The 13,498-nt window shown below is 43.9% G+C and overlaps 1 protein-coding gene across 1 annotated transcript; it reads right to left on the bottom strand.

Moving 5' to 3' along the window:
• Positions 1–3,199: 3,199 nt before the first annotated feature.
• Positions 3,200–11,437, bottom strand: GPRC5D (G protein-coupled receptor class C group 5 member D). Its single transcript, XM_004755806.2, has 3 exons — positions 10,543–11,437; positions 4,610–4,677; positions 3,200–3,463 (listed from the first exon to the last, which is right to left on the bottom strand). Exons 1-3 carry the CDS (start codon positions 11,435–11,437, stop codon positions 3,392–3,394), a joined length of 1,035 nt encoding a protein of 344 aa, XP_004755863.1. The 3' UTR covers positions 3,200–3,391.
• Positions 11,438–13,498: the final 2,061 nt, after the last annotated feature.

Raw genomic sequence — 13,498 nt, 5'->3', positions numbered from 1 at the left:
AACCGAGGGAGAATAAGATTCCCTGCTGAGCAGGGAGCTTGACCTGTGTCCTGATCCCAGGACCCTGAGATTGTGACCTGAGCTGAAGGCAGACAGCCGACTGAGCCACCCAGGTGCCCCACAAGGAAGAGATTTTGTAATAACGGTTTTCACCGATATACTTCCTTTTGAATAAATAAATAAAAATCAGGAGAGGATTATCTAAAATACTTAAGAGAATTAACACTTTCCAATTATACAACCCAGGACATATAAGTAAATGAGTTTGTTTTTATTTTTTTTAAAGATTTTATTTCTTTATTTTATATATATAGAGAGAGCACAAGTAGGCAGAGGGAGAGGGAGAAGCAGGCTCTCCACTGAGCAGGGAGCCTGATTCAGGACTCGATCCCAGGACCCTGTGATCATGACCTGAGCCGAAGGCAGCAGCTTAACAGACTGAGCCACCCAGGTGCCCCAGTAAATGAGTTTAAATCTTCAAATAATACTCATTGAATTGAGTAATTGAGTACAACATGCCCATCACAAATAGTTTTACCTATTTATTAAGTGGTTTTTCATGGCTCTTGACTTAGAGGACTATTGGGGTTTTTAGCTTTATGGAAATTGCTGCATAAACTTCAAATTTTAATTTTCATTAAAATATTCTTTAACTTCACAAAATCACATTTTTCTGGACCAAACTCTCCTGTGTTGGCCACTCACGGTGCATGCTATGCCATGCTGGGTGGAGGATAATTTCCTGCCCACAGCTTCCCACTGAGGGAGCAGATATATGTGACCAAGTCTGTACCGCATGACCAACCCAGGCATAGCTGAATGGACCAAAGGTGGGGACGGGAACCACAGACACTTGGTCCACAGGCTGATTGTAAATTAAGAGGGCCACTTCCAGAGAGCTTCCAGTCAGAAGCAATGATGGTCAGCTGGACCATTCAGGCTCCCTCTCAGGAATCTGAATACGACACATGGGGAGAGAACCAGTCAGCCGGTAGAGGGTGGGTACGTGAAAATACCTCAAAAGGAAATTGAGACAGTGAGGAAAGTGTCAAAATGGTTGAGGGGGATTGCAGGGCTGGGGTGAGGACAACATGCTCCTACCAACACTTGACGGTATTCCATGGCCATGAGGCTGGCTGAGTGGCTGTTCTGGTTCGCAGAGAAGAGTTTTGTCTCCCCGCTGCCACAACTCCATTGTCACCTTACAATCCCCCCAAATCTAACTAATACATAGTCCAAATTTTGGCACACAAAGGTTCAATTTTACTTTTACTAATACTAAGAAAAACATTTTGGGAAACAAAATGGGCCATCATCTATGGTTTTAATGGGTTTATTAAAATGTGACAGCCAACTCAACAGAAACATTTCCTGCCTGCAACACACCATACCACTCCACACCACAACAGAATTATGTTGAAGGTGTCATTGTCACCATTTTTAGGATTAAAAACTAGGAGCATCAGTGATGATGATTTTCGTCCAGAGCTGATCTAAGTTTCCATGGGTTGTTTTCCCTCTCAGGTTGGGTTCTTTATGTGGTTTGTTAAATAGTGTGCCACCTAATAGACAGGTCAGAGTCTTAATGTTTAAACCTTTTCCCTCAATTTGGTATTACCAATAAGGGCAGAAAGTCAAACTCTTTGCGCATTTACCTACATACTGGTTTGTTCTGAGAACATTGCTCAGGACGCAGATTTTAACAAGGAGTTGCTATCTGAGGGTAGCAGAAAGTCACATGAAGTGTGGGAACATTGTGTAGAGGGTGAGGGAGCCTTTGAACAGTAGCTCGAGATCTGGATTCTAGCTGATTCTGCCACTAGCAAGCCATATTATTCGGGCCAAATCTCTTTCCTCATCTGGAAAAGGAGGGAGCTGGGTTCCTGAAATTCTCTGCATTGTGTTATCTCCCCCAGGAAAAACACAGGCTCTACCAGAGCAGCATTGTCTGCCTTATCTGATTAGGGCTCAAACCAAGAACAGCTCCTGGTACCTCACAGGTGCTCAGGAAATGCTTGGTGGCATTGAACAATTCAGGCTGTATATTTCTCACAAAAAAAAGGCTGTTTTTTTCCCCCATGTGTGGAGTCTCAGCTATTTTTCAGATTGCTTTCACATAGGAGGCACTCAACACTCACTGTTCTGAACTATCACATTTGGTTCTCAGCGGATCCACACTGTACTTGTCAATACAGAAATACAGGCATGGAGAAGCCTTATTGAAAGGGAAGAGGAGTGGCCTATGAGTTGGAAGACCTGGGCTACCACTAATACTGTGTGAGGCTCTCGGCAAGTCATTTCATCGCTCTAGAGTTCTGTTTTCTTATCTGGAAGGTGAGAGGGTTAAATCAGACCCTAAGAAGCCCTCTGGTGGCACACTTCTAACTCTGGTCCTGTTGCACCTGTTATGGACAGCACGTGGGTTGTGAGAACAGATGGGTCCGTTGGGAAGGATGTGGGACTGCAGGAGGAACGAAGGCAGAGTAATTAGTGCAGAGGCCTCAGCTCACTGGAAACATCAAGACAGGAAGAGTGCTTTTTATATGCACCACCTAAAATCATTTATGAGCATCAACTAGGGTGGCTCTTTCTTTGCTGTTGTTGGTTCATCAAAGCAGGTTACTGACCTCTGCCACGTCTGCTGGCATGGGGTGCTAAAACCATGGGAGAAGCCCTGCCAGAATCCAAGCCTTGAAGTCTGTGTTATTTAAAACGTCCAATTGAGGGGTACCTGGGGGGCTCAGTCCATTAAGGGTCTGCCTTCAGCTCTGGTCATGATCTCAGGGTCCTGGGATTGAGTCCTGCATCAGGCTCTTTGCTCAGCGGGGTGCTGCTGCCGCTCCCCCTGCGTGTGCTCTTTCCCTCTCTTTCAAATAAATAAATAAATAAAATCTTTAAAAAAATAAAATAAAATGCCCAATCATGGGGATCCTGAGGATTTTGCTATAACTTTTATCACAAATTCTGGTTCAATCATATTTATAAAGGGGCCCTTTATAAAAAATGACTATAGAAGTAATGCAGGAGTAAGTTGCTACTAACCTCTATATTTTATCAAAGTAACATGACCCTAATTTTTTCAGGCCAAGGTCTTTGGCCCCATTAGTAAGAGGTGCCAATTTGTTCTTGCACTGCTAAGGAAAGAAGTCCTTCAGTTTCAGGAAAGAAGAAAGAGACACATAGTCAAGGTAGGGTGGTCAGCAAGATTGTAATTATGCTTGAGATAGTAGTCTTCTGATGAAGGGTCCGGATGGATGGAAAGGGCTGGGAAGCGGGGAAGGAAGGATGAGCCGGTACTTGGCTGGAACATGACTCTGGGCTCCCCAGTGACCCATCAGGGCTACATTAGGATGGTCTTCTGAGTTTCCACTATGCATGTTTCCTGTGGACTTTATATTTCTGCATCTTGCTGGGGGCTTGGTTTAGTTGGTGGGATGAAGCACTCCTGTGTGGGATCAACAGTCTGGAAAAGAAGAAAGGCCATTGTCAATTTTCCGAATTAATGCAAGGGGTGATACTTTCCAGAGCTATGTTTGAAATATCATTTCAGCATCACTTAATCCTTTGTTAAGGGGGGGAAAAAAAAACCAGCCATGGAGGCTATGCACATAAAAACTTTTTTTAAAAAAACCCTCTTCCCTTTTAACCAGTAACAAAGATATTTCTGCAAGATTCTTGAACAGCTGATCACTGGAAATTGAAGTAATCCAAGAAATTCTTGGAGAGGATGATAAATATTTTCTCATCCTATTAATGCCCTCTAGAGGGTTAATTACAGCAAATGCTCTCTCTGTGTCCTGGTCTGTGTGCCCTTCTTCCAGGAAAAGGCCAAGCCTCAGGTAACAGACCCGAGGCATTAGCTAGTTAGAGCAGCCTCGTACAGTTCCTCGAACAACCATTGTGAGCATGACTTCCACCCTCAGATTTTAGTTATGGGGACCAGAATATAAGAACTGTGTCACAGCGTGGTATTTTTGGCTGCCTGCCTCTGTACGCCCTCAAGTCATCCGACACAAACACAAGTCACCTCCAGTTCTACTCAGTCAGGCTCCTTCCGCTTTTGCCTGAAAGGATTAAAATGGGTTACGCCCATCTGGTGATGAGGGAGGGTGACAGCACTAACCCAGTTCTCGGGGGCAGCTTGGGCTGTAGGAGCTACACAGTGACACAGAGAGTTGGCTAGCAGGGCTCAGGGGATCCATTTAGACCACCGATAGACAGTAAAAACAGATCTGACCTCATACATATTCACAATTCCCTGCGGTCCCCAAGGCGAGAAGCAGTGAGCCTCTTCCTCCTCACACTCTCACCAACCTTTCGAGCTGCTTTTCCTTGCCAGCGGCATTCGCCTATAGCCGAGTACCTTGTTGATGCATGGCGGTGGGGATCGGGAGGGGCTTGGGCAGAGGCGATGGCTTCCCTCGCCTTTATTGCCCTGCCCCAGGACAGGTTTTATCTGGATAGCTCAAGCTCCGCGTGCTTGTGGAGACGAGCCTACCCTACCTCTCCTCTCTCAGGTCGGTACAGACATTGGAAATGAAGCCTGACAACTCTCCTAAGGAAGGAGTCCTTGCTCTGTCCCTCGGGGACAGTAGATGAGCACATTTACCTGCGGCTGAATGAGGGTACCATATGAAGTTAATGCTACATCCTCCTCAGCTCCATCACTGTCTCGGGCTGAAAGCCAAAGATGGGAAGGGCTAGGTTAGTGTCAGATTCACCTGGAAACAGCACACGAGGACTATGAGAAGACCTGGCGGCTTGCGAAGAGGTTCTTGACCCTTTGAGAAGGAATTCTCAGTTGAGGCTGTTTTTTGTTGTCTTTGGTTTTGGTTTTGGTTTGTTTTTTAAATCTATGATTTTTTAAAAGAGTGTTTTTAAAGCTTATGAGGAAGGTTGGCTATGGGTAGTATCTGCGTATTCATCTGTGTTTCGTGACTGAAGATACCGAACGTTGATCATCACCTAGAGAAAGAGCGCTGCTCGCGGTGGGTCAAGGTCTTTGCTCCTGTGTGACCTTGTGTACCTCACTGTCCTCCACAGGAAAATACAAGGCCTTACCTAGATCATCTCTAACGTCCCTTCAGGCTTGATACTCTGCAAGCTTTGGTTCAGCTTTATAAAAAACCAGATGTAATAAAACAAGATCCCTAGAGATCATTTTCTCCTGTCATAGAATAACCACACGCATGGTTATTTGTTTAATGTCAGGCTCCTCGACAAGACTGTAGGCTCTGTGAGGACAGGGGCCGTGTCTGCCCTAACACCAGGGCCTCGCTCCGTACATACTCGTTGTTTGACGGTCACAGGCGTGGCCTCACCCTGAATGTTCACGCTTGTCAGCTCTCTCACTCGCTAGCTGTGGGCTAACCTAGGGCCCCATTCTTTAACCTTTGGTTGCCTCTGTTTCCTGATGGGAATAATAGGGGGACAATGATGATCATAACAGTAAATCTACTTCACAGGCTTGTCTTGAAAATTAAGCTCATCAATACATATAAAGCCCTTCAAATAGGGCATGACATATGGAAAACACATGCTGCTGGGACACCTGGGTGGCTCAGTCCTTGAGTGTCTGCTTTCGGCTCAGGTCGTGATCCCAGGATCCTGGGATTGAGCCCCACATTGGGCTCCCTGCTCAGCGGGAAGCCTGCTCTCCCTCTCCCACTCCCCCTGCTTGTGTCCCCTTTCTTTCTGGGTCTCTGTCTATCAATCAATAAATAAAATCTTAAAAGAAAAGAAAAAGAAAACACAATACTGCTGTGCTTTGAGAGTTAATATCCAGTGGTGTGGTCATAACTGGTGCTCTGACATCATCATCCTACTGATATTTTTTAGAGGGTTGGATCCTGTGAAATTTGGAATGCCCTTCATTCCTTGGGGGCAGAGTAAACTGAATTCTTGGTTTAACTTTGCTCCTTGAGGCATAATTCCTTGAGTTCCTTGAGACTTTCTGACACTCAGCTCCTTGGTGATCAACATTCATCCAACATTCTCATCAGACTAGATCATTAATTGGAGAAGCTGCTTTCTCCCGAAGTTTCCAGCGCTAGTTGTCGCTCATGAATTTACCAAAAGGCTGAGTGTTTCTCTCTATTAAACCTGCAACCATTCCGTGGTATGAAATCTGAGTTGAGTAAGGAAGACCTTCTGTTTACATGGGGAAGAGGTGGGGACACTATAACCATCATTTAAAGACTAGGAGCCTGAACTCTTAGAGGTTGAGGCGCTTGGTTTTGCCTCAAAATTGGCAGGAAGCAGAGCTGAGCCTCAATGCCAGGGCACCCAGATTCTGCATTCTTTCTCCTGCTCCACACTGCCCAATTTTCTCACGCTCCCTGCCTCTTCAGGAACGTCGAATGCTTGCCGTATCTGTCCTCAGACCAAACAAGTCCTGCCCAGACTCGCTGTCTTCTTCCCTACTTTATGCCACTTGTCTCTCTGTCACTTGTAGCTCCTGAGGGTGAGAAAACAGTTTTGTGATTTGTTCCTGCAAAAAACCAAAAATTGCACTGCTTGGGACCGTTGAAATTGGGTTTGTTCTAGGAAGGAGTGGGGGGATGTCTTGAAGGAAAAAAACAAAACAAAACGCTGAAAATTGCCCAAAAGGGTTGTCCAGAGAAAGCTGATATTTGCAGGGCACCTGGGAGGCTCAGTCAGTTAAGCATCTGCCCTTGGCTCGGGTCATGATCTCAGGGTTCTGGGACTGAGTTCCTTGTTGGGTTCCCTGCTCAGCGGGGAGTCTGCTTCTCCCTCTGTCCCTCCCCTTGCTCATGGTCTCTCTTTCAAATAAATAAATTTTTTAAATCCCTTATATTAAGGATTTTATATATATGTGTGTGTGTGTATAATTTCCTTATAGCAAATACCAGCTTCATATACATATACATATATGTATATACATATATATATATATATATATATATACATATATGTATATGTATATGAAGCTGGTATTTGCTATAAGGAAAACAACCTGATGGACTTAAGTTTGCAAGAACATTCTCTTGTTTCACATCATTTTATAGTTATTGACCCCCTTTTACACTGCATAGACTCATTATTTTTGTCTTAATACCTTAAAAAAGAATCATACTGGGGTTTGTCTGTATACCTTCAAGCAATGAACAGAAAAAAAATGCCCATAGCAATGTGATCATTTAAAATATTCATGGGTCTTGCTTCTAGCAAACTTGACATAACAATATCTTAAGTATGCTAAAGCAGATAAAGTAGTGATAATCTTAACATGAGTTTTCCCTCCAAAAACAAAAGAGAGAGAGAGAGAATCGTGGCTGATAGTCAATATTTAAGATCTCCACAAATTATACAGCATTTAAAATTCTCAGTTAAAAGGGCAACTGATTTTTTTTTTTAAGTGCAATCAATATACAGCTTTCTAGGAACGCATTTATAATAGAGGGCAAAAAATATTTCTGCCCATTTGTTTGGGGGTCTGTAGTAACATTCCTGAATGCATTTTCGTTCTCTAACCAGATGTTTTTCGATCTTGGAATTAAGTTCATAACCACTTCAGGAACATAAAGCCTAATCTTCTTTTGAAAGACTCTCTCAGGTAAATGGAGTCTTAATCCCCTTTACCAATCTATTTCAGTGTTTACCAACTCTTATTTTCACTTTTAATCTAAATCCTTCATGTTTGGTTTGAGTTCATTTCTACACCTTGTCTTTTGTTGGAGACAAAGCAGCAGGACAGCAGCTTCTTCAAGAGAGATCTTCATAGTTGTGAAATTCCCTGCTTATCTCCTCTGGTCTTCCTCTTCTTTCTGATAAATAACTCTGGTCCCACAACCCAGTGGTAAATAAAATAGTTATGTGACCAGAGTCACAGCAACAAGCAGTAGTCATCAGAAGAATCACATGACAAAGGCATGTCTCATGGACTTGAACAAAATGTCATGTTTCGGTACAGAATTTAGAGAGATAATTTGAATAGTCTATGATGAAGGCACACTGGGAACATGTTTCATTGTCTTAACCTTTCCACTTTGGTCGCATGTTATAACCCTTTAATTATCTTTGTGGTTCTCCCTTAGCCTCCCAAGTTCCCCCATATTTCTCATTGGTGGACCCCAGAACTGGTATGGGTATTCTCCTTGGAGACTGACCAGTGCCAAGTACAATAGCCTGATTGTTCTGGCTGACCACACGTCTGTTGATACGGTACCGTGACTGTTTTTTTAGCCAGTGAAAACAAAGACAGTGGTAAGCTGCTTTCCTCTCACCAGTTGTGACCTACAGGGCATACTTAGGGTTTTTCAAGTTCCTGTTATCAGACTCAACTTGTCTAGCTCTTATCTATCTTGTGTTGTATGTTTTTCCCAGCTTGGTGTAATCCTGTATTTTGTACTAAGTTTTAATCATTCTTCTAATTTTTGATATTTGTATTTTTCCCAGGTGACCTAAAATCTGATTCTGTTGTCCAACTTTAAGTTTCTGGTTATTCTGCCCAATTTTGAGAGCAATCTGTATATTCTTTACTACATTATTAATTTTTTTTATAAAAAAATAAAACATTGGGCGCCTGGGTGGCTCAGTTGGTTAAGCAACTGCCTTCGGCTCAGGTCACGGTCCCAGAGTCCTGGGATCGAGTCCCGCATCAGGCTCCCAACTCCATGGGGAGTCTGCTGCTCTCTCTGACCTTCTCGCCTCTCATGCTCTCTCTCACTATCTCTCTCTCAAATAAATAAATAAAATCTTTATAAAAAAATGCATTTAAAAAATAAATAAATAAAACATCAAGGGGTACCTGGGTGGCTCAGTAGGTTAAAGCCTCTGCCTTCGGCTCAGGTCATGATCCCAGGGTCCTGGGATCAAGCCCCGAGTCGAGTCAGGCTCTCTGTTCAGCAGGGAACCTGCTTCCCTTCCTCTCTCTCTGCCTGCCTCTCTGCCTACTTGCGATCTCTGTCAAATTAAAAAAAAACAACGATATCAAACTACATTGATAATGACTGTCTCTGGCAGGCCATTTCCTGCTCAGAAACGAATTTTCTAACCATGCATGAGTAATGAGGATATTACCAGGAAACGTGTTTTTTGCACGCCCTTGTTCTGCCACCAAGACATCCCGAGAACACTTGAAACATCTGTGTTTTGGGGTATAGAATATTGGTTGTTATAAATCCAAGTATGTTTGGGGTATTATAAAACTCTGAGAACTCCTCTCTCTTTCTCTCTGACTTTTGTTTCCTGGAAAAATACGACAACAATAAAACAGACACAGAAGCTTTATGCTATCTGCTGATGAGGACTTTGAGAAGTAGTTTTGGGGATTGACTCTGCAATTCTGCCACAAACCTTAGTGATCTGATGATGCACCATCAACAAGGAAAGAAAAACTCTTATAGGAAGGATGTATAGTGTCAATTTCCGACTCTGTCAACTGCACTGAAAAGAATTAATGGATGCATCTATCTGAGCAGCATTTAATTTGAATGTGTAATTAGCCATAGATTATAGCTTTAAAAACGTGTATGCACTTAAAGGGAAGGCTTCTATTAATTTTTTTGAGCCTGGTGAACATTATGTGTGCTCTACAATATAGAAAATAATGTAATTTTTGCACATTAGAAATAAATTGTAAGGAATCAGATGCCTATTAAGACATAAAAATTGATGTAAAACTATGATATTGGGTTATGAATAATAGGCCAGATGTTTCAGAAAGGAACGAATGTGTTTTGACATATTTCTAGATAACCAGAATTAGCCACTATTTCCCCCAGGTTGTTAGGGTCTGAGCATTTTTGTTGTCAAAGTTAATCTACTTTATTCATTAGCAAAAAGTATAGTCAGGTGGCTTGGTCTTCGAGAACGATAAAAATCTGACCAGAAATTTTTATGAAAATGTCACATAAGCAAGTTGCTTTTTTTCTATTAGTGATGACACATCTGAGCCTTTATTAGAATTCTGATTCAGTGGCTCTTCCTGTCACTTTTTTGCAAACCTTGAAGGCTCTCATGCAGTGATTGGTATGAAAAGTAGAAATCCAGGAGTTATTGAGCTTTGTGCTATTAATGAGGTGATGAGTCCTATGAATCAGTTTATTATGATGTTTGGGCAAACTAACTTCAAGACTTAAATTAAAAAAAAAAAAAATCAATCCCTGTTGCTGGGATTGACTTGTGCCCTTGATAGCCAAAACATCTGGACTTAGCATCATACATCATGCAATTGCTTGGTCCAAGCCTAATTTGGGGCTGGTTAACTCACTTTATAGGGGGTGCCTTTCTTTACCCAGCGTGAGCACTTAGAGCCACACCCTCTTTATTTAGGGCCTTTGATTCATTTCTGTCTTGGCCTCTTCCCCATAAATCTCGGTATTTTGGAAGCACCGATTTCTCATAAAAGTTTAACATCAATTCTGGGTGTTTCTATCTCCATGCAGGAACTCTGAAGTCACCCACCTAAATTGTGGCCATTTCCTTATTGTTCCCTCTTGGTTCACCCGGTTTCTCAGTTTCTCTCCTGTTTCTCCCTCGGGAAAGCCTCCCTGCTCCCCAAATCCCCTGGGAAAGTACCTCTTGAGAGTTCCTGGTTCTCCACTCTGAAGCTGCATTGATAGGCTGGGGCAGGGCAGGTGTTGCCCGGTAAAGGGCAGTTCTGCTTGGTGGATCTGTAGAGAATGCAGAGCTCCGGTATGATGTACAGCAGCAGGAAAACCCATGCATTGGTGACCAGGGCAATACAGATGACAGGGTCATCCCACTGGGGCTGCCGCTGGAGCTGTGGGTTGCCTCTCAGGAGCATGGAGATCCACACCACCCAGATAATGATGGAGATGAGCACAGTGACAAAGATGAGCCTTCCGTGCTGCTTCCAGTTCTCACATGGGCCACAGAAAGTGGCTTTGGAGACGAAGAAGGTGAGGGCCATCAGGAAGAGGACATAGACCAGGAGGACCACAAAGTCCATGTTGAGCTCACAAGGGGTCATATGCATGAACATCATGCCCCTGGTCATCATGAGAGTCACGTACTCAATGGCAATGATCACCTGCAACAAGCTGACACCAATAGCAATGCACAGAATTGTTGTCCAACAGAGGGAGACTCTACCTCGGACCAGCTTCACCAGGTTGGAGGCATGAGCCAAGAGGCATGAGAAACAGATAGCAAAGAGAACCCCAAAGAGAAAGTAGCGCACAGGGGCAGTTTGCTGATTGAACTGAGCGATGAAGGCAAAGGCAAGGCTGAAGAGTCCCAGCACACCCAGGAGGAAGAGGATCTGAGTGGGGAGGGTATTCCACAGGCAGCAGTCTTGAACCCTTCGCAGGAGGAAGAGAAACGCCAAGAGTAGTATAATTGTGACCACTATGCCGATTATTGCCAAGGACTCAAGCACAATGCCCCATGCGCCCTCGTTTTCACAGACAAAATAATAGTCCTCAGTGGACTTGACGCAGTCCTCATACATGGTGACTTGTGGGTGGACCTCACGAGAACGGACTTCTGTCTCCCTGCAAAAGAAAGAGGGGCAGACTTAGGACCACATCCTCACGCAGAAGCACTTGTCAGCTAGTCCTGTTTGGGCACTGTAACGTCTCTCCTTCCCAAATATGCAAGAGCCCCAAACCATCAGACCCTTAAAACTCTCCTAGCTCTGTCTTGCCGGGAAAAACAGAACACTCTTCACTCGGAGGTTCCAGATACGTCATCCATTTTCATGTCGAAGTCTGTACCAAGGCTTTTTGAAATTCGAGGCAGAACCCTTTTCATAAAATAGGGTGTGTGACAACGTTTGCCTGATGGGCGAGATTACAGTTATATCAGGCTCCAGAACAAAGGTTGTCAACATCAGTGGATCACTGGATCATTCAAGATACTGCTGCATTGCCTGAAAGAGACAGGCAGATCATTTTTCTTCGTAGTTCTAGTGGCTGTTCCTTCTTTTAATCTAAGCCATTCCAACGCAACATGTTACTGCTAAAAATCTGTTCTTTCTTCATCAAAGAATTATACAGAATGGTCCCTGCCATCAGATAACTCTTTCAACAGTTGAGCACCAAAATCTATGTCTTTCCTGAGGTTGCCTAGGAAAAAAAAATTCACCTATTCATGAGGAAAAATAGTACCTTGCAATTGAATACTTCTAGCTCTCAATTCCTCTTCAGTTATTGCCAAGCCAGACGGCTACAGCCATCAGGGTTTATAGCTACGGGCATGGCCCCTTCATCCCGACCTACCTTCTCTGTGTCCACGCTGGAAGTTGAGGCTCTACTGGCTGCAAGGTTGTAACTGCCAATGAGTAAGAAGGAGACAATCTCAGCTTCTTTAATCTCTCCCCAAATGGGCGGAAGGAGTAGAGGCCCTCACTCAGGTTCCTGCATGGCCTATAAAAAGAACCGGAAGGTCAGAAAGACACGCCTATTCCAGTTTCCCAGCAACTTTTCTACAGAAGTTTCTTTGGTGAGAACAATTATTTTCTATTCTATTGCTAACCAGAGGCACCTTGGCCATAGGGGGTGCTGGAGGTGACTTTAGGGAAGACTTCTTCCTCTCCGTAGACTGCTCTGTGTTTAGGAAGCCCCAGTGGCCCTCGGTTGGCAGTACATCAGGACACTTCATTCGTCTTCTTACCTGCTCCCTAAAAAGCCCTCTCTGAAGTCCTCCTTACAACTCGAGTTTTGATTGTGAGAGCCAAAAGAGCATCCGTTCAACAAAGGAATACGAGTTTTACTGGGCCATAAAGAGGGGCGGGCCATGGGCATTAGAAGGGCCAGTAGTTGGCAAAATTGTGAATTAGGGGACATTTGTATTCTCTCCTACTCCCCTTTCCTCTCCATTGGAAGTCTTTTCTCAGGCTTTGGCTGTCCATCAAGTGCGGGCCCCTACCTGGATCAGCTCTTCCTGGTAATACTGAAGGCTTTGGTATAATTTCCCTTTATCATTCCTCTCCTCATCCCCATCAGAACACACTTGTTCTGGGTTTCATTCCATTGGGGCATCCCTCCCATGGCCCAGGACAGAACTCAGTTGAATCTACCAGCTGCTATTGGTATAAAAATTCTGTTCCTCCTGCTACAACATACAGTGGAGCACATAGCAGTGTTCAGCCTATACTGACTGCACCCCCACACTCCCCACTGCAACTGACTCCTTGTTTCTTTTCCTTGGATATTTGCATTTTGACCGAAGACTTCCAGATTCTCCAAATCAGTACCTGCTGGTCTGGTTTCAAGTCACCCCTGTGATCTGACCTTATCTTTCTCATCCAACGTATTTTTTTCAGGTCTTCTGGCCCTATGTTTTCCCCAGGTCAGTTTCCCCACTGCATCATAAAGAAACAAAGCTCCCATCTGCTTGCCTTCTCTTGGATGTTGTCTGTGGTCTGAGTTGCCTTTTGTTTTATTCCCACCAATTCCGTTTCCTAACCAAGTACTTCCCCTACCTCTAAGATATAGCTCTTATCTCCTCGGAGAACTCTCCTGCCTTCCCTAATCTCTGGAGCCCTCACCACTTACCTCCTACCAGCAAC

The sequence above is a fragment of the Mustela putorius genome, unplaced genomic scaffold (assembly GCF_011764305.1).
Source record: "Mustela putorius furo isolate JIRA1106 unplaced genomic scaffold, ASM1176430v1.1 tig00537227_pilon_pilon_pilon, whole genome shotgun sequence".
Taxonomy (NCBI): Eukaryota; Metazoa; Chordata; class Mammalia; order Carnivora; family Mustelidae; genus Mustela; species Mustela putorius.
Note: the sequence above shows the minus strand (reverse complement) of the source record. Positions and strands in the feature narration are given on the sequence as shown.

What these genes read in the sequence shown, in the direction of transcription:
- GPRC5D (XM_004755806.2), bottom strand. Translation starts at nt 11,437, where the DNA reads ATGTATGAGGACTGCGTCAAGTCCACTGAGGACTATTATTTTGTCTGT. An exon ending in GAACCAGGAACTCTCAAGAG is followed by an intron (nt 4,678 to 10,542) that starts GTACTTTCCCAG and finishes TTTGGCTTTCAG; the next exon opens with CCCGAGACAGTGATGGAGCT. An exon ending in GTACCCTCATTCAGCCGCAG is followed by an intron (nt 3,464 to 4,609) that starts GTAAATGTGCTC and finishes CTTCTTTTCCAG; the next exon opens with ACTGTTGATCCCACACAGGA.